The 27,299-nt window shown below is 46.7% G+C and overlaps 1 protein-coding gene across 2 annotated transcripts in view; it reads left to right on the forward strand.

The window, feature by feature from the left end:
* Positions 1 to 6: 6 nt before the first annotated feature.
* ALX4 (ALX homeobox 4) overlaps positions 7 to 27,299 on the forward strand; it is a 76,856-nt gene continuing 49,563 nt past the window's right edge. The window contains exon 1 of one of the 2 annotated variants that reach the window (XM_081002236.1): positions 7 to 125. Coding sequence is in view for 1 of the 2 variants with exons in the window: in XM_081002235.1 (XP_080858361.1) it covers positions 13,575 to 13,587 (13 nt within the window). In the remaining variant the exon portion in view is untranslated. Of the gene's footprint in view, positions 126 to 13,463; positions 13,588 to 27,299 lie in introns of those variants that run through there. The other variant, XM_081002235.1, reaches the window with a different exon arrangement.

Below are 27,299 nucleotides of genomic sequence, written 5' to 3' on the forward strand. Positions count from 1 at the left end.
CAACAGCCTCCGCCGCCGCCGCCTCTCTACGCGCAGAGAGGCTCGTGCAAAAGCCCGTCGAGCGGCAGCCTCAAGCTGCAGGGACGCCAGCGGCCACAACGGAGCGCTGCAGCTCTCCTGCTACGGTGAGTTCCCCGAATCGGTCAAGATGGGCTGTGCACGGGTCTGTAGATGTTTCTTTCCCCGCACCCTCCCCCCCAAAAAACAGCCAGTCTGGACTTGCCTGGAGTTATTATTAATTCGTTTCCGTTTTTGCAGGGCTTCTCCTTGCAAATCCGGAGTCACTCCTGCGTCGCTCTTCACCATTTCCACGCTACGTTCTCCGGGGATGTAATTCGGATTTTGGATTCTCCCCACTCTCGCACACGTTCCCTCTCTCCCCTGTGTAGCGTAGAATATTATGGACTAGATAGATACCTCTGGTCTCCAAAGTGGAAGCCTACGAAAAGGTTCAAGAGATGGGAAGGAAGGGAGACAGCCCCCTTAGGTAGAAAAAATGAGTGTTTTTTAAGGTATATTTTCTCTTAGGGTCGCTTGCAGATACCTCCGTTGGCTGGGTCCACACGCTAGTTAAACCCATACATGTTAAGTCAATTGACGTTCATAGGGGTGACCGTCCATTACTGGAAGACATAGATTTCAGTTTAAATTTATAACATTTATATGCATTTATAACAACTTTCTGATGCTTGGTCCTCGTTATGCCTCCTGTCTCCTTTCCTGGCCAAGTCTTTTCTCCTTCTCTCTCTCTCTCTCTCTCTCTCTCTCTCTCTCTCCCCCCCCCCCCATATGACCAAATTCATAACGATGACTTAGTGCGTTCAAACGTTTCCTGGCTATCGACGCTCAGGTTTCCCAAAATCATATGTCGTTCGAAAGCAACTAGGTAAAGCTTTCCGTCCGCGAAGTCTGGGTTGGCGGCGGCGACGCGCAGCTTTTCATTAGCGTCAATTAAATCATCTCCTCCTCGACTTGGCTTAATGAGTCGCCTTAACCCGGATTCGTTCTCGTTACAAGTTTAACGACGCGGTTAAAATGGCAGGCAAATGTTTGCTTTAGACGGTTATTCTGGGAGGATTAATTAGAGATAAGGGATAGTGAAAATTGAAAAATAGAATTATAGAATTATCTCTCTGGGTCTTTTTTCTCCCCTGTCGCTCCTCCTTGCAAACCCGCTCGATTCAAGGCACCTGAGAGCTCACCTTCTGCGCAATCCTAAACCCGTTTACGTCCTATTAAAAAAAAAAAAACACCACCCAGAGATTTCAACTGGTCCTAAAAAGCGGCGATCCTAAGTTTACACGTCGAACTTCTCATCTCCGACAAAACTTTCACCAAAGACTCAAACGGGCCAGAGGAATCAGCAATGTAATTCCAAGCGAGTGGAAACATAGTTCAGTCAAAACTGGTCATTTTTTTACTTCTTGTTAAATCTATTGCATTAAGTTGATCCATTTTGGCTGGATCGTGACCAATAGCGGAAAAGGAAACACTGTCCGACTTGAGCCTATTTCAGTACTCCGAAAAGGGTTGCTTCTAGTGTCTGTCTTTGTTACTCCCCCTCCAAAAGCCCTCTTTGTCCCCACTGACTCTATGAGTCAGAGATACAGAGAGGTGATGGAGAATAACTGGCTCAAGGTCACCGAGTGAGCTTCACGGAGGAGCGGGGATTTGAACCCAGAACTTCTTGATCAAAGTTCAGCACTGTCCACTACACTCCCGTCACGCTCCTTTCGATCTCCTTGTCTTTACGACTCGATTTGTCCGTTCCAGTTGCTTTTTCCTAGTCAGGTTTACCTTCGGAGGACTCCCCCCACCCCCTTCACTCACTTTCTCGTTTCCAAATTCAGAGGACGTCGAAGGCACCTTCCATTTCTTCCCCGCCCCCCCCCCCCAACGGGTTCGGAAGTCTGAGAGTGTTTTCTGACTAGAGGGAAAACCAGAGGGCCTGGGGTTACGTTAACAAGCCATCCATCACCGCAGCAGCAAAGAGAGGTCCCGATTTCTTCCAGCGCTTGCTGGCCTCCTATCCTCCCTCCCTTAGACTCGTTAAGCCGGCTGGTTACCTAACAAAGTAGAAGTGGGGCCGGAATTCCCTTCTTCTCGTTCGCCCCGTCGGGCTCCCTTTGCAGATCCGCTGCTGAAAGGCAAAGCCTGTGGCAATCGTGTATCCAGTCTAAGCGTTCAGCAGTTTGAGGTTAGGGGAATTCTGACACTCTGGGCTGCTAAGCCGGCTAGTAATAAGGAAGGTAGGAAACCCAGCGTGAAAGGGCCTGTTTTTTAAAAACAAAACAAAACAGTTCTTTCTGCTATAGGTCTGGGAACACTCCAGCCAGGGCATTTTGGAAGGGTATGAATTGAATTCCCTTTTAAAGAAATGCACTCCGTGTGTGTGTGTGTGGTAACAGTGTAATCCAATGCATGCCTGCTCAGAAATACATCCCATTAAGTTCAACAAGGCTGACTTCCAGGTAAATGGCGAAAAGTTTGCATCCCAAATGAGCTTTCTCCCGGCGCACCCCACCTTGACAAAATCTGGAGGGGGGGCAGCAGTCCTCACCCGAGGACCATTGCCTGTTGACCGTCTCTGTTGATTTCCAGGGAAATCAAAATACTGTACTACTGAATTAAATTATGAATCTGGACATTGGGAGGGGGGATACAGAGCCCAGAGACCACCCTCCGTCCCAGAAAGTCTCAAGAATTAATTTTATAGCAGGATGTCGCCTTCGCTTTTACTACATAGGGCAAATTTAGTGGTGAGCGGGTTTCCTCTGCGAGGGACCGCTCAGCTCCTCTAGAAACAGAAAAGGCAGCTGTCGAAACATCTTGCGGCAGAGGAGATCGGAAGGAGGCAAGCCACACCACAAGTCCCTGGTGCCACTAGGAGGGAGAGAAGAAATAACAGATTTCGGTTCCATCCTGCCTTTTAAAAAATTGTTTACACTGTCTTTCCGAAAAGCGAAGTGACTCCGAATTGGGCTGCGAAGCAAAGAAGCTCCAGGGAGGCGGTGCATGAGGAGAGAAAGAAAAAGAGAAGGCAGATTTACTGCCCAAGAAGGCCAAGGGCGGCCGAAGTCTCCCGAGAGGCTCGTCTGCTAGGCGATTTCTTCAAAGGCTGCTTCGCATTCCAGGCGCAGCCGCATTTCTACGGCCTGGGACTTCGAATGGAATCCTCGCCGGCGCGCCGAGGGAGAATCCGCGGCAGCCGCTCCGCTCCTAGAGGTGGAGCGCAAGCCATCCTGTCTTGGGTCTGCCAGCGCCAATAAGCGCCGGCTCACCGGCCCCGTAAGAAGTCACTGGCGTCAGCTTTTCAGCGCCCCCCTTCCCCACCCAGAGAATTTCAAGATGATAAATCAGGAGGACGGGGGTAGAGGTGGAAGCGCCCCTTTAGAAAATATTCCCCGACACCTGCCGTGGATCTGTTTTAAATAACCATTTGCGCGCAGTTGGACTCCACTAACAGGCTCTGTTCCGCGGCTCCTATGGGGATTCCAGCCCCAACTGAGTCGAGTGAGCGCTGGTGTTGCCTGCCGCCTTAAACCCACAGGCTTCCAGATTTCCTAAATCGGCTTCGAATCGTACTTCTTCGGCTTAACAATTAATTAGCCGGTATAGTTATAAATCACGATGTGTGGGGAGACGGGTTCCCATTTCTAGATGCTACACTGCCGACGACGTGTTGTTACCACTGACGCCCATCTAACGATATTTTCTGGGGAGGAGAGCTTATTGAAACGGACCGGCCTGAACTTCCGCATTAATGAGCTTAGAAAAATAGCAATAAAAGTAATAGCCAGCTTCATAATAAATCACGATACCCTTCAAAACACACTGAGCAGCGGCGTCTTCGCTGCGATCTTCCTATTTAAAAAATAAATAAAAAATGGGAGGGGGGCATAATAAAGACACAGCTACAGAGCACCCAACCCCCTTTAAATCGGAGTTATTCTTTCAAAGTGGAGCTCCTAAATTGTAACATTTTGTGTGATGTGGCTTGAAGGACAAGGGCATTTAATAAGAGCCATCTGGATTTGTGGGGATAATTATTTACAAGGAGCCATTAAGCGAGGAATAGTTTCTGATTAGTAGGGAGAAGGTTGGCTTGGGGGTGGTGAGGTAGAAAGGAATGGGATTTCTGGGCACACGAACCACACTATATATATACATTTATCGAGAGTAAAAAGATGGATGGATGTTGGCTGAGACGGGATTACCACCTCGCTCCTTAAAGATTCTTAATCGCTGGAGCCGCGCCATTGCTTTTCGAGCTGAGTAAACCATTTATTTGCGGCGTGTCCAGGGTGGGGCGAGCGGGGAAGGAAGAAGGGCCCTGTGCGGTTTCTGCACATACAAAAGCTAAATACATCCACACACGGGCCGCTTCGGCCAGAGCACGGCCCAAGCCACCGGCATTCGTACAAGAACTGGAAAGCAAACAGCGGCCCATTTTCAGACGCCTGGCCTGAAAGGCAGCTTTCTCGGAGAGATCCGCTCCTCTTCGCCATTAGGGCTGCTTCTGCCACCGCCGCGCAATTGCAGACACGGCTCCCGGTTAGCCACTTCTGCAACCGGATCTCTTAACGATTTGTCGGCCTGGGGAATGGCCTCGCACTGCAATAAAGCGCTAATGGCTTCTGAGTGTCGTTCTGGTTAACCAGCGCGGGCGAGACTTGCCAAACCCCAACTCGTGTATTTTCTTCGCCCGGCTTCGGGCTTCCTCAGGGTGGGTGTCGATTGCCTTGCGGATCTTAGGCAGACGAGGAGGAGATCTGGAAGGAAACCTGCATCGGAGGGAACCTGCCTAGGCTTCAGCGTTGCAATGCACTTATACAGTACACATAGCCTAAAAAACCCCATTTGCTTGGCAGGGAAGTCCCGCCAAGTTCCTGGGAAGCCACTTCCACTGAAATCAGCAGGGCTTCCGAGCAGATCTGTTTAGATGGTGAAGAGAAAGGGACCACCGTCCAATTGTAAAGAAAAGATGTTGGGGTGCCCCGGGGAGTGGGGTTTGGCGATGCGCATTTCCTTCAAACTTTCTCGAGGCTTTTGCAAAATGGAGCCCTGCGGCCTACATGCCTCGCGCAGAAGAAACCCTCCTCTCGATTTCCAGACTTTCCAGGCAGTGTGGAGAATACCCGCATTCCCGTCTTAGGGTAGGGCTGGTGGGCTTAGGGCCTACTCTCCTGAGCCGACGGAAGTTACTGCCGGGACGCTTTCCAACTAGGCCGCAATGGCACTTCCCCGTGTTTTCCCCTCAAGTGCTTTCCCAGCCGGGCCCAGGTCTGCGTTGCTGTTGGTGGGGGAATCGAGGCCCAACTGAGGCTTGTGTTTGTGTGTGACAGGGGACGTCCTTAAAAAAAATAAAAAATGGCGCGGAACCCGAAGGGTGTCTGCACTGGAAAACTTTCTAGGCTCCTAAAAAGGAATATACGTGATTCAGCTGCACATGGGGAACTACATCTACCCTAGAGAACCTTTCCCCAAAGCAGCAGCGCCATGTTTTCTTTATTGAAGCTTGGGCTTCAGAAGATCTTCCCCGAAATCAGAACATTTGCAGGGCACGTCGAGGGTGTGAGGAGAGTTTGCCAAGGCCGTCTTCGCAGTTTCTTAGCGGGCCAACCTAGGTGGAAAGGGGAACGTTTGGCTCTGTTGCTCCCTGGAAACGAAAGGCAAGAGCTTCGCGTGTTATTCATCCCGCTAAGGTGGCTCCTGAGCTCTATTCGGCCAATGGAAATGGCGACGGAGCCGCCTCCTCTGCTTTGTGGCTCCCGAAGCAAATCCTGCGCTTCGATCCCCGGGCCGGGCTTGTTATGGCGCATCTCGATTTTTGGCTTGCGCTGCTGGTTTTTCTTTCATGTTGTGTTGGATGATTTCCCCGTTTCCCCTCCCCAAAGTCCATCCATTTGATTCTTTCTAAACCTGAGAACAATAACCTAACAAGATTTAGCAAAACAACAAAGCCCCACCATTCTCCCAGCTGCTCTTCTAGGCTGCCTTTGCTCAATGCCCTTCGCTTTGCAATGTCTGCCACCCTTGGCGCCCCGGACTCTTGACTGTTCTAGCATCCCGAGGGCAAGCCGTGGGCGCCGGCGGTGGGGGACGTGCCAGGGTCGGTGGGATGGGAGGACGGCACGCTTCCATGGGAGAGAGGAGCCTAATGGGAGCCATTTCCCCAGAAAGCGCCCTCCATACATGCCAGTGTATAACTTCGCAGCCTTTGCAGCAGCGGCTTTTTGCTAGATTTAAAAGCCAGCTCACGAGTTTGTCCACAGCCTCGCTAGAGACCCCTGTTTCAAGCAGACCCATCTCACAGATCCCACACATCCATTTTCCCTCTTCCACCACCAGAACTGAGCAAAACCTCTTCAGAGCAGCGCTGGGTCTGGCTGACAGCCCTATTGGGGAAGGAGTGAGTTAGATCGGTGCGGGGGATCGGAGACGGGAGGGGAAGCTGTAAAACGGGCAGCGCCGCAGCGGAACATACATGCTCAAGAGCAGAGTATGTTAGGATCAGGGTGTTCATGTCAAAATGTGAAGGGAGTGAGTTCCCATAAGCGGCCTCCACCCATCTACCGCCATAGATTGGAGGATAGGGAAGTTTTCAAGGATGCAGTCCTGGTCATTGACGTGTAGCCGGAATCTCTGACTTCAGTAGGCTCACTCCCAAGTGATAACTGTGCACAACGTGTAATTAATACAAAGACGTTGCAATCCGAATCAAGTAAAATGCTTTAGATTCGAATTAAGGGCTTTCACTTTAGTGTGTGCAGTTCTTGTACGTAAAGTTGGGAGAAAATAATTATTTGCTTACTGACGTGTGTGTACTTTAGCAAATGGGAAGCGGAGTGACTTCAGATAAGCAATGGAACCGATATCCTGGAGCCTAGTTTTTATTCGGTTTTGGTTTACTAATGAGATTTGCGTGGATAAATGCTCTAAATGTGCCTCTCTTTTCTTAATACGATCCTCTTTACTTTCTTGCTTCAAAACTTCTGGCTGTAGATAATCCCCTCACACACTGGAACAGCAATTAAAATAAAAAGCGTATAGCCTAAGAGTATATACTTGTGTTAGAGGTGTGACGGGGGCGGGAGCGCGGCTCGCGAGTGATTTATGGCTGAAAGTAATCTGAATTACTATTTCTCAGTCTTGGGGCTGAGATAAATCATATTTCTGTATAAGGAAATGTATTGCCCTCTTGAAATATGGTTTGGGGAGGGACGGGGCGTTGGGGAGAGGGGTGGGGGTCTCTTTCGAGGCGTGCGAGAGAATGTGCCCTGGGATGTTTGCTCACCGGATTAAGAGAAAGAAAAACTGCTTTTCCTGGCACAGGAAAATCCTAAAGTGCCAGGCCTGGCAGATCATAACGACCTGTTTTATTTTAGAGCGAACAACCAAGGCAGTCTATAAAGCAGTATTGTTTGGGAGGAGTGCGCGCGCTGAGAACGTGGCTTTAGGAATTGATACAGAGAGCCGAGGGTTTTTTTAAAAATAGAACATAATCATAGAATTGTAAAGTTGGAAGGTACCCCGAGGGTCATCTAGTCCAACCTCCTGCAATGCAGGAATCTCAACTCGATTTCGGGCAATTTTAAAAATGTCCCAAAAACGAAGGCAGCCATCAGGGCCAATGGTCTTGCTGGAGAATAATCCCTAGACACGTTTAGCATCTTGACCCAAGGATGGTGAGCCAGCAGACCTGCTCTTTTGCCCCGCTCGTGTGAATGTCTTGCGAGGGGATTCCGTGTCCTTGCAACCTGCCCTGGCCTTGTCAGGTCAGAAAATAAGAGAAAGTGGTGGGGCCAGATCTAGTGTGGATACTTGTGGCCCTCCCTCCAGAAGTTGTTGGGACTACAGCTCCCGACATCTGAGAGCATTAGGCGCGCTGATCGTGGCTGATGGGCGTTTGAATCCAACGACCATCGCAGCGGCGATCCCAGATTCCCCACCCCGGGTCTAGCCTGGCCCGCTGCGGTGGGGCCCAAAGAGTACACCCGCTCTCACGATGCACACCACAGGGTGCCCTAAACAGACACCAGGCGGTCCGGATCTGTTCTTTTGAGGAACAAGCCCACTACTCCCAGTGTCGTCTGAGCGAGCGATCCAAACCGTATGGCGAGGAAGGAGGAAACTTAACCCTCCTTCGCACCACCATAATCAGTAGCCAGCCGCAGGGGACAGCCCTTCCCGATCGCCACCTGGGAATCTGTCGGACGCCCAACGCCACTGACTTTGGATCTTCTTTTGTCCTCTCAGATCAGGCAGAGTAGAGCAGCGATCCTTGTCGCTGCTATGGTAAGCTCCTGGTGACTTCTGCATTTCATTTCCCTCTGATCTCGCTGCATGCAAAACCGCTACGACCCTGTGCTTGGATACACCTGTAACTCAGGCGACCGCATTGCATGCGTCTGATGAAGTGGGCGCCAGAATGAATGTTTCTGGGTACCACCAGGCTCCTGCTTTTATTAAAAGAGGCAAACAAGTCTGCCCTTTTGGAAGTGGCGATCTTATAACGTTCACGGAAGATGTTGCAAACCATGCAAGGATTTTTGCTGTCACTCGCTCCTAGGAATAAGTACAAGGAGAAACGGACACCAGGCTTGTAACAGATCGCGCTGTCCAAAAATAAGGTCCAGGTGAGGAAGATACAGGTCTCTTCATCTGGTTCCTCGTGACTCCCAGAAGCCACCTATCTGGGGGGAGAAAAATGGCCGGGGGGCGGCGGCGGAGGGCTGCAATCGCATACCCACCAACCTGAGAATAAAGGGGACTTACTTCTGAGTAGATGTGCATGCGATTGCACTGCAAGCTGAATCTGTGTCTATCCTTCCACGATCTCAGTGATCCCCCTTTAATATTCTCTTTGTCTTGGACAAAACCACACTTTTAGAAGTTATTTGTTTGCTCTTCTCTAAAGTCCTTAAAAGTCAATCAGGAGGATGCAATTATTGTGACGCTCAGGTTCGATGTTATCATCTATCCCCACCACCACCATAAAAATTGGTGCGTGTGTGCGGGATCTGTGTACAGAGCACAGTCTACACAGAGAAATTTCCTGGAGCAAGCTATTCATTTTATTACGCTTGCAGTGGGTTGGTTCAGAGTTTTAAAGGTTACTAACGACGAATTTCTGCAGAATGGTGCAGATAAAAGGCATTTCCGTCTTGCAGAGGGAGGAGGCGTTGCTCTGATAACTCTTAAAACTGTTCTTTAACCAAGATCGTTTGCCTCCATCCTCTCTTATGGATGGAGAGGATATTTGAAATTGCATCGTGGTTTGTGAGCTCGCCACGACAAGTTTGGCCTGCTTCTGCATTAATGATTTAGAAATAAGGGGCAGTTTAAAGAGACTCAAAGCGAAAGGTGGATGAGGTCAATCCGGTGGTCTGTTGAGAGTGAGAAGAGGAATGCTAGAAAGCCTGTCCTGGGAAGAGAGTGAAAACCGAGCAGTCCACTTCACAAAATAAGCCGCGAACCGGTTGCCTTTAACTTAACGAAATTCAGCCAGGAAATCGGGGCTTAGCGATTTTACGGGAGGGAGCAAGAAAACCACGTAAAAGGAGGAACTGGCTGCTTTGACCTTCCAGATGGAATTGGACCCCAATTCCCACTTGTCCCACACAGCACAGCCAATGGTCAGGGATGATGGGAGCCGCAGCCCAATAACACCTGGAGAGAGACAAATTCCCCATTACAGTGCTATGGATTTCTTTCCTTTATTCTCTATCGACAAATCGAATGATGGTGCAACTGACTAGCAAAGGGTGACAGCTTGTAATAAATAGGCAGTTGAACTGGAGGAATGCATGTGCCAACCACCTCTCCTCACTCGAGCTATCTTTTGCCACGATTTGCAGGAGCTGTCTGAATCGGTTCTCTTCGTGGCATGAGAGGCAGCTCTGTGTGCGGTGCTGGGAGATCCAATTGAATTAGATCTTTTCTCAGAACCCCGGTAAGGGGTTCAGAATCTGCAATTTATTCCTACCTGCTGCTCATTTGGATCTGTCATTCAGGACCAACAATATGCTTAGGGTTGCTACTTCTGCTTCTTCTTTTTGTATCACAGTGCTCCTGTACATGAGAGAAAGAGAGTATTTTCCTGGCATTGAGACACAGTGTTGGAGCTGCTGTTGCTGGTCCCACAATGTTCTAGGAGCTTATGTGGGATTTCAAATGTGTTAAGTTTCATCAATCATCACCATGTAAAATAAACGTATTCTGGACTTCCACAGTCAGTCCATCTCTGAGTCTCTGAGAAGGATCAAAGCACCTGCTTTGCATGAAGAAGGTCCAATGCATCTCTAGGTAGGGTTTGGAGAAACCCCCTGCCTAGAATTCTGGAGAGCTGCTGCCAGTCTGTGCAGACAATACAGAGCTAAATGGAGCAATGATACGTCTCTGTGAAATGACTGGCCACAGACTTGGCTTGGGGAGCACATAGCAATTTCACCAGTGTAAACATGTCTCTTTTGCAAAATTGTCACTGTGAAGCTGGATACCACAGACCTGTAGAGCTCTAATTTTCATTTTGCTGATCTAAAGGGCTGCTACAGCGGTGTGAACTGACCTCTCCCTAATCTTGTAAAATGCAGGTCTGAGATGAGGAGTGTCTCTTTCAAATAGACTCACTTTCATCCCTATCTGTACCCCAGGGAACTTGAAGTATCTGGATTTAAAGCTTTAGATACACCCTGGCCTTTAACATATTGGGCATATGCCCCATGGATTGCAGTGGAATAATGGAGAGGAGACTGCCAATCTCAAACACATTGCTGAGTGTTCATTGCATCACCAATGCCAGGGTGGGTGTGTTATCATCAACACCACTTTTGGGAATGGTCACTGTAGTTCTTTTATAGCCAAGGTCATGTCTATTTAGATGTCAGACTCATTGAGCTGAAGAGATTTATTCCTAGGTAAATTGGCACAGGATTGCAGCTTTAATGTAGTTGCCCCAGACTGTATTATTGACATTTCATTTCCCTCTGACGTCACTGCTTACATATTCCTCACCACCTCTCATCTCTTTCTCTCCCCGCACCAGCCCCATCCTGCCAACAGGATAACAAATCATGTATCAGATGAAATGGACTCATTTACTTGCTAGGAAATTTGTTTTTGTCTGCTTCTTACTTGCTTGTTTTGCTGTTTATTTTGATGTGTCAAAAACTTGGTATCACTCACCTGTGGCCTTGAAGTGATCCAATCTTCTCCAGCACCCCCTTTTCCACTGAACTGTGTATTGGGTGTGAATAAGGCTGAGTCCTTGGTGAAGTGACTGTATGCACTTTAGATGTTGGTGCACGGAAGTTCTGTCTCTCTGTGTGTTAAATCTGTGACAGTTCACACACACATGCAAATCATCATGAGGCTGCAGCCGTCAGGCGATGATCATGTAGGGATGTCTTGAAAGAGCCCTTTGAACTGATTAGTGCATGATACAGGGATGGGAAACATGTGGTCCTCCAGAAGTGTTGAACTACAACTCCCATAGTCATTTATCATTGGCCATGATAGGGCCCAACAACAGTTGGAAGGCCATCTCTGCTGTACCAGAAAGCTGAAGAACAAGTTATGTCATTCAAGCAAAGCAACTTGCAAGTAATTACTAACTTCTGTCTTTTTTGCACGGGGGGCACTTCAGAGAGGTTTCCCTCAATGTTTGGTTGATTTCTAGGTGAGAGCACAAAAGGAAGGTGTACAATGATGTACACCCAATGTTCTTGGCTCCTCAACCAGGAATGGGCAACCTGCGGCCTTCCAGATGTTATTGGACTCAGCTCCCATCAGACCCAGCCAGCATGGCCAATGGTGAGGGATGATGGGAGTTGTCGGGGGGGCACAGGTTGCCCATTCCCGCTTCAGAACAAGGGTGGTGCAGCGTTGAAGTTGGCCTGGAGATCCAGGGCCCAAGGTGAGGAAGGGGCAACAGTCCATCCTGAAGCAAGGTTAGGGAAGAAAAATATCCTGATAGTGGTGGGACATTCTAACCAGCTCTTGCAAAGGAGAGATGTTGTCTTTTAAGTGGCACTGCACCCATCATAGCAATGTCCCTGATTTTTGGATCAAACTTATACAGTGTATTGAAGATGGCTACTCCCCCCTGCCTCCAAATTATAGGAAGGAAGGAACCATGGATATTGTTGTTGGCATCCATCTGTCTTGGGGGACAATGGAAGAATGTGTGCCTTTGGGGGGTGAAGTCAAACCACTGGAGAGTTACATGTATGCTTTTTCCATAGATATAGTGTCATCTAAAGAGGCAAAAGGGATGTGGGTGATGCTGTGGGTTAAACCACAGAGCCTAGGGCTTGTCGACCAGAAGGTCGGTGGTTCGAATCCCCACAATGGGGTGAGCTCCCATTGTTCGGTCCCTGCTCCTGTCCACCTAGCAGTTCGAAAGCACATCAAAGTGCAAGTAGATAAATAGGTACCGCTCCAGCGGGAAGGTAAATGGTGTTTCTGTGTGCTGCTCTGGTTCGCCAGAAGCGGCTTAGTCATGCTGGCCACATGACCCAGGAGCTGTACGCCGGCTCCCTCAGCTAGTAAAGCGAGATGAGCGCCGCAACCCCAGAGTCGTCCGCGACTGGACCTAATGGTCAGGGGTCCCTTGACATTTACCTAATGAGGCAAAAGGTGAACAAAAGCTGAAGCTCATAAACAGAATAAGTCATAGGTCTATGAGAAAGGAGAAACTTGACTCTAGGGATAAGAAAGACTAAAGGTCGAAAGAAGAGTCCCTGTAAAAATCCATTGGTTTTTATTTATTTTTTAAGTTAAAGTTTCACTGTCTCCTGTTGAAATAAATTTAGGTTGGGCTGGTTCTGCTCAGAGTGATCAAGTGAAGAATGGACGAGGTGAAGTGTGTGTGTGTGTGTGTGTGAGAGAGAGAGAGAGAGAGAGAGAGAGAAGCATGAAAAGAAAAAGAGAGGCTGAAATCCTAACCACATTTACCTAGGAGTAAGCTCCATTGAATACTGTAGGACTTACTTCTGACTATCCATGGTTAGTCTTGGACTATACGGTTTGATCGAGACTAGGGGTGAGATGAGGACAATTAGGACAGCAGAATTTGGTCTGCACCAGTTCAGACAGCCGGTGGGAATACAGTGTGTGTGTGTGTGTTCGTGTTTGTGTGTGAGAGAGTTGCCCTCACCTGCAGCCACTGCACATTGCGCTCCGTGTGTAGCTCAGGCCTCTGGTACCACTTAGCAGAAAAGCCCTCGGCAGGATTGGAACTCGCGGCAGCCTGCGGCTCCCCGCCGCTGGCTTTCATCTTACCCGCTCTCCTTCCTGGAGCGACTCCCATTGGCTACCGCGGTGCCTCTCGCTCGGAGCTAAGAGTTCTGACGCGGCTTGCGCCTTCGCCTTCCCTCTTGCACAACAGGGGTCGCCAGCGCGGTCATTCAAACGGCTCCAGCGCCCTCCCAGCGAGAGGGGAGGGGGAAGCGAAGAATCTGGCTTTAGAAGTTGGCGAGAGGCGCCTGGAGCTTGGAGCGAGTCCTTCCTCGCCTGGAGGCAGCATCGGAGCCCTTTCCGTCTGCACATGCAGCGAGGCTGTGGGATTCTTCATGCGCTTGAAAGGTAGGGCTTTTCCCAGACCAGATGTGTCTGCATCTCTTTCACAGAGAGGGAGAAAGAAACTTTGTTGCTATTGATTTGGCCGCCTTAAGAGAAGGCTTGTTTGCAGCAATGATGTGTCAAAAGATCCAAACTGCCAGACCTCTCCCCCTTTCCTCTATGCATTCTTCTTCTTCTTCTTTCTGGGCAACTAGAAAAAGAAAGAGAGAAGATTTCCTTTCCTGCTTGGCCTGTTTATTTTCCCGTTGCTTTGCTCTGAAATTAACCCTGTTTTCTCCATGGCTTTTCACACTGGCGCCCCCTAAAAGGCATTTTTTTTTTTGCCAAGGCCAAAACAACAAGAAGTGGGGAAGGAAGAAGCTGAAAAGTCTTTTCCCCCCACCCGCCTCTGTTTTTGATAGCAAGCCACCCACTGCAAAGCAGATGAAACAGAGGAGGATCTGCCTGGGTGAAAAGTTTGGAGATGCTTCCCAAATGTGTCTGCTTGGATGAGACGCCTATCCTCAACAAGATGTATGGAGGCCAGACAGCACACATGAAGAGAGAGAGAAAGAGTGTGTGTGTGTGTTATCTGGGCCTGTAGGCTGTTTATTTTGCACTTCCTTCGGGTGTGCGTTCAATGTGGTTGCATGACTAAACCGGCTGGAGTGATTCACTGGCTGCCTTTCTGGGTGACTACTCAAAACAAGTTGTGAATCAATAGAGATGTTTTGGCTCTGCTCCTCAACCTCCCAAGTTAATGCACTCAGGGCTTAAGGAGAGTTAATTTACAGACTTGCAGGCTCTCGAAGCCAGCAGATTTATTCCCCCCTTTTTTCCGCACACAGCCATGATGTGTTTTCCCTTGCAGGACAGAGGGTAAGTTTTGGACTGCCAAAACCCTGATGTGAAGGTGCCAGTCACACTCTCATCTTCCCCAGTCTCTGTCCAAGACATTTCGCTACCTGGAGTCCAAATGAAGCCCTTGCCTCCTGACAGGACCAAGGCTTGAAACAGTTTTGTGGCATCAATTTCTGCTGTCTTTCCTCTTAGTGAAGGTCCCTTAACCCAGCTGCATGGCAGGTCTGGTCCTGCTGTGACTCTTCAGTATCCCCATGGTTCTGATTCAATGGCCAGCCACATCATTAACATTCATGGGCTCAGCAGAAGAATATGAGAATTTAAGTCTGGGCAGGACTTTGGGGCAGAGACCCAGGTCCTCACTCAGCAGAATGAGCCAGGGAGGTCTCCTGGTGAAGCAAGGCTGTTGGTTTACCATATCTTGAAGCAAGTGAAGTTAGTACCTAAAGATGGCTCCTCATATATGGATATTAAGTCCAGAGTCTAAAATGACCCAGATGCACCACTAGATAGGAATGTTTAAATTTATCAGTTTTTCGAAGTAGCCTATCTATACTTCAGTCTTTTAACCAATTTAATAGTCATGGCTTTCCTAGGAATCATGGGAAGTTCTGAGAAGACTTTCTTAGTGAATCTAGATCTAGACTCTCTCCTTAGAATGACAAATGCCTGAGTTTCTGAGAATGCTAGACGCCACTATAAAACGACAGCTACCTGCATTTCTCATGAAGAGGGATTTTTTCCTGAAGCAGTTTAAGTCTATGGTGTACTTATGCCCTGTATGGCAAAAGGGAGAAGAAAGTAAAGGAACTGGTCAATGCTTTCATGGTGAGTTGAAAAAAGAATAAATAGTCTTAGTGTGGACTACTTTGTGCCTTCATTCAGTGTTCATCCTTTAGCAGTGATGTGTCTATGTATACAAACTTCAAATATATACAAGCACATAGTAGGCAAGATGGGAAAAACAGCTAAGATGTTTGGATGTCCAGCCAGACCTGAAAATTTGAGATGCTATGCATGAGACACCTTTTGAAAGTCTCTCTGGGTATCCTTAAAAATCGAAACTAAGTTTCAGTTTAGTTTACTGGTCAACCACTTACAATAACAAACTCTGAATATGACATGACACAAAATACAGTATAAAGCAGCACTAAACCTAGTACAGCTTGGCCATGAACATCTGAACTTCCATGAAATTCTTCCTAAGATTCAGGTCACTCTAAGGCCCCGTTTGCACTACACATTTAAAGCAGTATCATACCCAGTTCCCAAGTTCATTTTGGGGGGGAAGCCACGACTGTTTCAAGTGGTATGAAACAGCTTTAAATGTATAGTGCAGACAGGACCTAAGATGTATTGTCAGTGTGCAAGGTGGGAAATGTAATGAAATAGTTCATCTTGATACTAGATCCTAATATAAGTTTTGGATGGAAAAGCACAGGCTGTAGAACTGCTAGATGATAATTCTTAGAAACTAAACAGTGTGATTTTTATGCTATTAATTCGCTTATTGTCTGTAAAGGTACCCCTGACCGTTAGGTCCAGTCACGGATGACTCTGGGGTTGCGGCGCTCATCTTGCTTTACTGGCCGAGGGAGCTGGTGTTTGTCCGCAGACAGCTTCCAGGTCATGTGGCCAGCATGACTACGCCGCTTCTGGCGAACCAGAGCAGCGCACAGAAATGCCATTTACCTTCCCGCTGGAGCAGTACCTATTTATCTACTTGCACTTGACGTGCTTTCGAACTGCTAGGTGGGCAGGAGCAGGGACCAAGCAACAGGAGCTCACCCCGTCGCGGGGATTCGAACTGCCGACCTTCTGATCGGCAAGCCCTAGGCTCTTTGGTTTAGACCACAGCGCCACCTGCTTCTGTAAGAGTTGTTTATTTGCATGAGCTACCCATGTAGGCTTTGAATATAAGAACAATTTTAAAACAATAGACTGGAGAAGGATGTTAGATAACAGACTATATGGTATCTGGTGAAATTTTCTGGCCTCATTGTTCAATGATGAGAAAGAAATAAAATTTTAAATTAGAGTTCTTCATACTTATTTAAAAAAAGCCTCTAAAGGCTTTTCCCAATTTAATTTTGCCGTTATCCATTCACAAACAAGTAATAGAGTATAGCTGCCAGATACAGGAAACAAAATATACACATACACACTCATCTCAACAAATGGTAGCTAGTGTTTATTCATAAATAAGTCCCACTGTTCAGCCGGGCTTCTTATTCCCCAGCAAGTGTCCACAAGATTATTATACGTCCCTTACTTGGATCCAGAGTTGATAGAAACAAAGCACATTTAGCATACTTCCCTACATTTCCATAATAAGGTTTAGTTATTATCTCAGAATTTAGTTTATTGATGCAGCTTGTTGACAGCCGCATGAAATCTGAAATTTGGTACATGTCTGAAGTGAATGGCAGCAGGGAGAGTATACTGGCTTCTTGCGTTACGTTTTGCATCCGTACTATATGATGCATTCTTCAGGTGTCCTGCCAATTGGCAATCATAATTTGCAGAGATGATCTCTGCAAAACCGAGAACATCCACTATTTCCTATGTTTCTTTTAATGAGCTAACCCTCAAAGGAAGGTGCTTGGGTCCATCCCACAGCACTGTGTTAACATCCAGATTATGAAGCAGCTAAATCAGAGTGCTTGGTGTTAAGATGCTTTATAATCCCTTAGTGTTTACAGTACATAATCCTATACATGTCTGCTCTGTCCACTGAATTCAGTGGGGTTTACATCCTGAAAGGTGATTACAGGATTCCAGCCTTTCAGTGGTTTAAATCTAAGTGTTCCATCTTAACTGTTTGATGGATCAGAATGATGATCAATTAAGAAAATATAATCCAGATTGCACCACACTGTTAAATTTCCTTGATTTGTAATTCAGTGCCACGTGAAGGGACCCTGACCATTAGGTCCTGTCACGGACGACTCTGGGGTTGCGGCGCTCATCTCACTTTACTGGCTGAGGGAGCCGGTGTACAGCTTCCGCGTCATGTGGCCAGCATGACTGGTGAACCAGAGCAGTGCACAGAAACGTTGTTTACCTTCCCACCAGAGCGGTACCTATTTATCTACTCGCACTGGCATACTTTCGAACTGCTTGGTTGGCAGGAGCCTTAATTATGGCCTCCTGTCTCATGGTTGATGAAAGGAGGAAGATAATAAAGGAAGCCCTATTCAGAACCCTAATTTTGGGTCTCATAGTGAGAAGCCTCTGTATTTCTCCACAAATGTGGAGACTGCTGAGCTGGATTTTGAGCATTGTCCAAACTCTTTCCCATCTGTAAAGTGAAGGATTTGTTTGTTCGTTTGTTTAAAGCTGTAGCATAGCATTGTTGTGAGGGGAAACGAAAAAAATAAGTGTGAGCCCTTTGCAAAAGCAATGCACAGCTTTTATATTGTGCTTTGTAGTGTTCAGGCACTTCCCATACATTATCTTAGAAATCCCTACAACAACCCTGCAAGGTAGGTTGGTATTATTATCCCCATGTTACAGATCAGAAGTACTGAGAGAATAGGGGCTTGCTTACAGCTGTTTAATGAGCTGTTGACTGAGCTGCCCACACTATTAAATGGAAGCTGGTAGTGGTGGTAATAGGTTGGGTAGGGAAGCTGATGAATATAAAGGTAAAGGTAAAGGTACCCCTGCCCGTACGGGCCAGTCTTGACAGACTCTAGGGTTGTGCGCTCATCTCACTCTAGAGGCCAGGAGCCAGCGCTGTCCGCAGACACTTCTGGGTCACGTGGCCAGCGTGACGAAGCTGCTCTGGTGAGCCAGCGCAGCACACATGGAAACGCCGTTTACCTTCCCGCTAGTAAGCGGTCCCTATTTATCTACTTGCACCCAGGGGTGCTTTCAAACTGCTAGGTTGGCAGGCGCTGGGACCGAGCAACGGGAGCACACCCCGCTGTGGGGATTCGAACCGCCGACCATGCGATCGGCAAGTCCTAGGCGCTGAGGTTTTACCCACAGCACCACCCGCGTCCCTGCTGATGAATATACTTCTAGCATTTTAATATGCTGCCAGGTAGAAGGTTTCCTGAAGACTGAAGACCTGGCCGCCCCACCATACTTTCTCTATGTCTGCCTTATTCACACTCATTTAAATACCTGGCATATCAAAACAATGTGCCATATGGGTTGGATATGGTAGGATATGGTGTTCTACCTCATTTATGGAGTTTGAATTAAAGGGTCTTCCAGTCTTCTCTAGCTCCACATAGTCTGGATGATTCCCGGAAGAGGTTTATTTATTCAAAAGGTTTATAATCTATTTTTTGAGAACCATGCTCCACAATTCAGAGACGTTTGCACCAGTTTTTTCCATTCAAGAACACCCATCAATCCTTCTCAAATCCCACTAGTATCCTGGGCCGCGTGGGTGGTCAACCTTTGGCATGGATGTCACAAGAGGCAAAGGCATCAGAGCACAAGTGTTTGTGGCACACCTGGGCAGGAGCACGAGGGTCTGTGGTGGGCCTGTCTCTGGTGAGGATCTTTGCTATCCTGCAGTGCACCCTGGGCCTAACAAATTTGAAGGGAAACCACTCAAAGGCATGGGGACTGTAATAGGTCCTGTAGCACACACAAGAGAAGCAGCCTCTGAATATTTTGGCAAGTTCGCCATGAATGTGTCCAACAAAGTGGGCTGCTATTAATTTTTCAGCATTTCATATTTACAAATGGATTTTTTTCTGGAAGCAAATAGCATGGAAAGGAATCCTAAACTCGTGCTATATCCTGCTGTATTTCCAGGAGTGTGTGAAAACTCAAAAAGATTGTGGAAATTAACACTTGGGGAAATGTTGAGAAAACAGAATAAACTGCCATGTGAACGAGGCCTTAGTTACACACAGGAAGTTACTTTAATGGAGAAGAAGATTTTTGTGGCATAGACTTTCCTGTACTAGAGCCCAGCATTGGGTGCATTTTGTTATCAGTGTGTAAGTTCACACACATACACGAGAAAAAAATATTTCTTTTCTTTTCAAACCTAGTGATCTCATACCTCTCCCAAGTGAGGACAGCACTTAATGAATCTTACAAAAGGAGCTCCAGTCCACAAATGCTTATGCTCAGTAGTGACACATGGAGGTGGGGCGGGGAGAACTGCGATGCTGCTGCTCACTTGAATGGGTCCGGGGTGGCAGCAGGGCTGGGGTCATGCAGAGACACTGGTGGGAGTGCCCAATTGGTGGTGGTGCCATTGCCACCTGCACAGCTTTAACCTTGCCCCAGCCAGGTAAGCAGGGGTATGTAAGTGTCATGAGGGTGGCCCAGTGACCCTGCCCCACCATGTCGTTATTGCCACACACAAATATATTAGTCTCTAAGGTATTGTCTTGTTCGTAAGCTGTCCAAGATACCGATGTGTGGCTATATGTGTTTCATAAATAAATAAAAGCTGGACACATATTTCCAAGTAAACATGCCTAGGATTGGGCTGTAAGGCTGCATTTCTATGCAGACTTACCTGGGAGTAAGCGCCTTCCAGTTCAGTGGGACTTACCTCCGTAGGTAGAGTCACACTGCATCACAGCTGCTCTGCTGGACTCTTCATCTCTGTTTATAATTACAAAAATGTATTGCAATAGGAAAAAAATAAATCTTTATATTTGCATATACAGTACAGTGGTACCTTGGGTTACAGACGCTTCAGGTTACAGACGCTTCAGGTTACAGACTCCACTAACCAAGAAATAGTACCTCGGGTTAAGAACTTTGCTTCAGGATGAGAACAGAAGTCGTGCTTCGGTGGTGCAGCAGCAGCGGGAGGCCCCATTAGCTAAAGTGGTGCTTCAGGTTAAGAACAGTTTCAGGTTAAGAACGGACCTCCAGAACGAATTAAGTTCTTAACCTGAGGTACCACTGTATTTAACAGGCAAGTGAATGGATGCTTTTTTGTTGTTGTTCGTCTAAGAGAAAAGGCACTGACGTATAGGGATTCAGTTACCAAAAACCTAACCATGTCTTTCCAAATGTCTCACGGAATGGAATGGTGTGATATTCCTACACCACGCACAAACTATAATGCACCCTGCCTTACCTATTTAGTTCCCCCTGAACTAAATAGTCCTAAACACTGTAACTTTTCTTCGTCAGGGCTGGAACATCTGTGCTATGAGAAAAAGGTGATGATGTTTGGAGCTATTTTATTTAGTGGGTAAAGGTGAGTAAGCGGAGGAGACATGATAGACCAGGTCTATAACACTAGAGTGTGGAGAAAGTGGATAGAGGTAAGCTTTCTAATATTAGAACCCAGGGTCATCTAGAGAAGCGGAAATTTGGAAGATTCAAGACACAGCAAAGGAAGGACTTCTTCACACTGCACATGGGTACTAACTATGGCATTTGCTACCAGAAGATGCAGCAATGGCCACCAACTTTAATGACTTTAAAAGGGTGTTCAACAAATTCAAGGCAGATAGTGCTATCCATGACTACTAGCCAGGATGCTCTGGCTTGTAGTCTAGAATCAGAGGGTAGCATGCCTCTGAATGCTACTTGCTTGGGAAGAATGGAGGGAAAGGGCCTTTGCCCTCTTGTCCCACTTGCGGGTCCCCCATAAGTGTCTGGCCACTGTGGGAAACAGGATGCTATGCTAGGTGGGCCTCTGGTCTGATCCAGCAGGGCCCTTCTGATGTTCTCATAATCTGATGTGATAGGTTCTTATGAGAAAATAACCAGCACCCCAAAGAAAAAACTTGCCTATTTGCACTTCCAAAGATCTGGCATGAGTTTGACTTAATTGCAAGCAAAGCTGAGGATCGGGCAAGCAAGAGGGATTATTTTTGTTGGTTTAGCAAATGAAGACAGAAACAAAACGGACCACTTCTCCTTTCAAACATTCCTCCAGCTCTGAATTCTGGGGACGGCATGAGAATCAGCCTCTGCCAGTGTTGGCAAGCTCCCCCTCCGCTGATTTCCTGCTGTGAATTCGAGTATCTTTCATCTATTGGAATCTAAAATGTTTATCTCTTCTTCGTCTTCCTTAATTTCATTCTTTCCAGACCCCTGGAGATAGGCATATCTCAAAACAGTTGGGAAAACGGAAATGGGCAGGGAGGGGGCTTGACATGTGCCTTTAAAAAACTTCAAAGCAATTCCATCCCGTTCCATGCATCCCAAATCCCCCTCCTTGCATATGCACATGTTTATTATTTCTCAGCACCCCAGTCCTCCACGCATTCCCTTGGAAACAAGGGGTGCTTTGCACAATACGCTGTTTGTGCACACCAGCAAACACAATGGTCCCTCTGAACTCCTATTGTGAAACAAGATGTCGGAGCCAGGCTTGAGTGCGCAGAGCTGCACATTGGAATGTGGCCACTTTGCCTCAAGAGAAGGTAATGGGGGAGAGTCTGGCACTGGGCTTCATGGAATCCTGCTCTTTCCTTTCTATTGATGCTGTAATAACACCATCACTCGCATAGCAGTTGCTATTAAATATAGTCATTCTTGTCTGTGCATATATTATTGAAAAGAGTTTTCAGCATTGCAGTATAGAATATGTTTACTGTTTTAATTTCTGTGAATAATACTTCTCCACTGGCTCTGATGCATTCTCATGATGCCACACTATCTTCCACATCCATTCATGTAAATTTTCTCTCACTTTTGTTCTGTTCAGTATTCCTGGTGGTTTTATTTTTCACTGAAACGTGCCCAAGCGAGGCATCATAAACACTCATTCATTTCTTGTAATGAATTTTATGCTTGTGGACCATGTACTATTAGAATTAGAGTCTATTTATTCCTGCATTGCAGGGGGTTGGACTAGATGACCCTTGGGGTCCCTTCCAACTCGACAAACTTGATTCTATTTGGGTTATCTGTCGCTTAACAGGAAGCACTGGGCCATGCCTATACTGGACGTAAATTAGTTTTGCTATCATTTCCTTCCTCCCATACTTTGCTTTCCAACAAATCCTTGGCACTTAGAACCATTTTCATGAACAATGTTTGAGGAATGCCCATGCCCTTCTACAGTGGTACCTCGGGTTACATACGCTTCAGGTTACAGACTCCGCTAACCCAGAAATAGTACCTCGGGTTAAGAACTTTGCTTCAGGGTGAGAACAGAAATCGCGTGGTGGCGGTGTGGCAGCAGCGGGAGGCCCTATTACCTAAAGTGGTACCTCAGGTTAAGAACAGTTTCAGGTTAAGAACGGACCTCTGGAACGAATTAAGTTCTTAACCTGAGGTACCACTGTACTCTCTCCTGCAATGTGGGTGGATTGCGGGGAGATTGCGGCTTTGCGTGCCACATGTCCTGGTTGTGCTGTTGATGAGGGAGTTGAGTAGAAAGGTTGTGCCTTTGCCATGTCCCCAGTCTCATGCAGGCCCCTCTGTGGGATTTGGATATTGCCTAACTTTCTAAGACGGTAAGAAATGCTGGGGAACCATTTGAAGACAGAGGGTCAAAATACTGTGGCAGGTGTGCCAGAAATGGATTTTATTCAACCTAGACACACACCACTCTCTATCCAGGCAAGCAGATGGTTTTGTCACAGGTCAGGGCACATTCCATCCAGGTAAAATCAGTAGAGGGGGGCACAGAGCAGGCCCACTAAGCCTGGAGGGTAGGAGAGAGAGGCCTGAATTTGGCCTGTGAGCCCAAGGTTGCCCACCTCTGCCATAAGACCTGCCTCACTGTGCAGTTGGTTTTTCACCTCCTCCTCTTTCCAGATATTGCAGTGTGGGTTTAGCTAGTTGCCTTCTATGGCCTAGTAGGATTCTATCACCCCATTTGTCTCATACTGGTTATGGGAAGAAAGTGTTTGTTCCACCTATTCTGCTCTACAATATTGGGCGGGGCTCTTTGTGCCTTGGCTTTGGTTGTATTTTAATCAAATGTCATTTAAATAGACATCTATGTACCACTTTTCTGTACCTATTCCACACTCTCAATGCTGTTCATAAGAAAGGAAACAACACAAATTCAAGAAGATGGGTAGGAGAAGAGAGCAACAAGAATAACAAGAAATATTATATAAACTTAACTATTGCTTCCCTGAATGGCACACAGAATGTTTGGGGTGGGGGTTTTATTTGTTAAATATACTTATCAAAATGCAATTAAGAAAAGCAAACCACCCCGATGCATTTGTTATCCATAGCATCTCCCTATAAAAGACAATTCAAAACAGATTCATCATGAAATCTCTGATTCAAAATACAATGTACCACAACAAACAAGACGTACAGAATTCTGTACTAACAAAAAGAATACGATACCTTTTGACCTGAGAGGTTGTTGTAGCAGAATCAGCATTTTTTAAAGACCTGGAACGGGAGTTGGTAAGGCTCCTTCTGTCCTAGATGGTAAATGGCCAAAGCTTTTCCTCTTGCATGGTGGCTACAACTTGCAGGGTCAGTGCATAATAATGGGTAGCCAGATTAAGGCCGTGGACACATTAGCTGGTTAAAATGCATCAAGGTTCTTTTTGATGAGTCCCACTGATGACAATAAAAAGGTGTTTCTTTAAGGGTGAAGAGTTTCTCCGCTAGATTTGCCTCCCAGGGAATCAGGAGGACTGGAATTCATTTGGGGTTTACCTGCAGTGGCGGGTTTTGGACTTTCAAATTTCAGTGGTACCCTATGTGATGCTAAAAATTCAGCGCCCCCCACCTCTTGTGCTCTGTTCTACAGCATTGTTTTGGCGCCTCCTGCAGTGTGGCACCCAGTGTGCTGTGCCACCCTAAAACCACCTCTGTTGCTTGTGTCATCCGCTGGAGGACAGTAGGCAAGATGACTTGACCAGACCTCACTTGGTATACCGTTGATATGTGAAGAGCAAAGAATAGAACTGTGGACTCAACTAAACAGTTGTAAATAAAACTTTTTAAGTGTGTCGTAAAGTGCAGTATAAAAATTTGACACTAGATGGCGATGGTGAGCTATGGTAAAGTCAATATATTTTTCAAACTGTTTTTTAAAAAAGCATTTTCACAGCATTTTTTTATATGTGTGTAGATTCCACCTGTGTCTGAGCCTGAGTGGGGTCACCTTCTTAAGAGGATAAAGATGGTGGAAACAGATTCTCTACCATCTCATTCATGAGACTTTGAGTGGAATACAATGTCACGCTAAGGCAGTTGTTCCATCAGTGCAAGCATTTCTGCTTGGCCCATTGGAAGGTCCTATGCTCTCCTCTCACCATGTCCCATTCTGGGGGTTCTCCCAACCTTCCAGAGTACATGGTGGGAAGCACAGGGGCATGGAGGGGGCGGAGATGGGGGAGCCCTGCTGTACTAGTGGTTCTCCTTACTCTGGTTTCCACCAGTGTTCCGGGTTAATTGAATCCAGCCCTTAAAGTTAAGTTTGAAATCCTTGCAGCTCCTTTAATATTAACAAAGTGGTGTGGGCCTTGTTTGATCCAAGAATTTATATCTTGTCTCTATGCTCCTGCATCAACACACAATGCTTGTTTTCTAGCTTCCAGAGAAAATGGACTTTGGTTTATCATTGGGAAATACATGCTGTTCTTCTCTTCAGAGGAAAAGCCGTAATGAACTCTGGCGTTATTTCTCAGTGCCAAAATGAAACATTCCACGCATTCAGAGTCTGATATATGTTCCTAATTTGAAAATATTGGATTGCTATAGATAGTACAAAGCTCACTTTCTTTCTGTGTGCATCCATGTAAATATTAAATTGTTTTTAAAAGAGAAAACAAAGTGAAATAAAACTGGCAGAACTATCCAGAAACAGGGTGTTTTCCTCCCACCCCATAATTTTTACAAATTTCACAGGCCAGCGGTATAACTTGAATTCATTCATTCTGTTAAGTTGTTAGGAGGTATCAGTGAGGATTGAAAGTTTTTTCAACATCTTTAAAACTATTCTCTTGAGAATATTGGAGGCTCATACTTCTGTTTGCAATAAACTGTTTACTTGCACATGTGCAGGTAAAGCAGCAAGGGAACAGTCTACAACTGTTCTGGGTTATAATAAAGAAAATAACTGCACTGATTACTTTTAGAATCCACTGCTTTCTGAAATCTCTAGCTAAGAGTATGTAAGCCTTTTGACCTTGCTGTGCCCTTGACTACAGTAAGGAGAATGTTTTAGTATAAGAATGAGATGTTTTACTACAGGTATGAGAAATCTGTGGCCCTCCAGATGTTGCTGGACTCCAACTCTCATCATCCCCAGCCAGCATGGCCAATGGTCAGGGACGATGGGAACTGTAGTCTAACATCTGGAGGATGACAAATTTCCCATCCCAACCTTGCTGAAATGCAAGGACTTGTTTTCCTAGTTGATCAGGTAGCATCCATTGTTAGTGACCAAGTCATTGTCTGTTGCATTTAATCCCCCAAATATCAGTAGTAGTCATGGTCGGGCTGGATACAGAGGAGTAGTGGGAGCCATCAGCTGGGGAACCCACAAGGGAACCCCCCAGAAGGAGAAGGCTCAGAGCCTGGGAATTTGTGGTGGGACAACGATGAGTGGTCACAGGGAGAAGAGGGGGCCGACTGGGAGGAGGACCTACTGGGAAGGGTTGTTGTGACTAGTAGGACTGATCTGTTTTGTTTCTTTGAATAAAGAGTTAACTTCACTGACATTGGGTGCTTTATTGTTTTATTGCTGACCTATGCCTGACTTCCATAGGGACGCAGGTGGTGCTGTGGTCTAAACCACAGAGCCTAGGGCTTGCCAATCAGAAGGTCGGCGGTTCAAATCCCCACGACAGGGTGAGCTCCCTTTGCTCAGTCTCTGCTCCTGCCAACCTAGCAGTTCGAAAGCACGCCAGTGCGAGTAGATAAATAGGTACCACTCTGGCGGGAAGGTAAACAGTGTTTCCATGCTCTGCTCTGGTTCACGAGAAGCGGCTTAGTCGTTCTGGCCACATGACCTGGAAGCTGTATGCCGGCCCGCCCTGGCCAGTAAAGCGAGATGAGCACCGCAACCCCAGAGTTGTCTGCGACTGGACCTAACGGTCAGGGGTCCCTTTACCTTTTATGCCTGACTTCAGCTCCTGACAGTAGTTAGTGGTCAGCTGCTCATGACACAACTGAGGTAGCAAGGAAGAGCACTGGCATTGCTGCCCTAGGTTCCTTCGGAAGGAAGGGCTATAAATTCAATAAATAAATAAATAAAGTGGATGATTTTATTTTATTTTTTTTAGTCCAGAATGTGAGAATGCAACTGCTGGGAGCTCAGAAGGGATTTCTTAATCAGAAACACAAGAAAATGGGAGTAGTAAATCTTTTCTCCAAAGTTCTGTCTGGACTTCAATGAAGACCGCTTTGTGCTGTTGCTCCTATAGGAATTGTGTTGGGAAAGGCCTGACCCTTATAATGTGTGTAAATGATGGCACATGTATTTCTCAGCCCATATAGATGCACCAGGAAGCTGATACACATCATTTTCCTGATGTATAAGTTAGTGATTGATTTTGAAACCTGGAGATGCTGGGACGCATGTTGTCTTGAAAGTTATGACTGAAAAAGTACCCCTAATTCCAGATATATGTGTTTGAGCTACTGTATAGTGCACCATTGGCAAGGGAAATGCCCCTTGCACATGCTCTATTATTATATTCCGTGTGCCTCCCGGAACTGAGCTCTGTTATTAAAAACAGGCTCTAGGGCTTAACCCTGGCAAAATCTGCCATTCTCACAGTAATCACTTACTTCTCCAATATGAGCACTCCCTCTCTGAAGCAGCTTCTTGAGTATTCAAAACACCAGCTGAGAGAGAGTTGGGTTGGTTAGCTGTAAATTCATAGGGCCATCAAGTTAAGAGGACTGTGATCAGCACAGTTCTGAGCAAGTATACTTGGAAGTAAATCACACCATGTTGAACTGAACTCATCTGAAGTGTGTGTGTGTTGGATTGCAGCTGA

The sequence above is a fragment of the Podarcis pityusensis genome (genome assembly GCF_964106645.2).
Source record: "Podarcis pityusensis genome assembly, chromosome: 1".
Taxonomy (NCBI): domain Eukaryota; kingdom Metazoa; phylum Chordata; class Lepidosauria; order Squamata; family Lacertidae; genus Podarcis; species Podarcis pityusensis.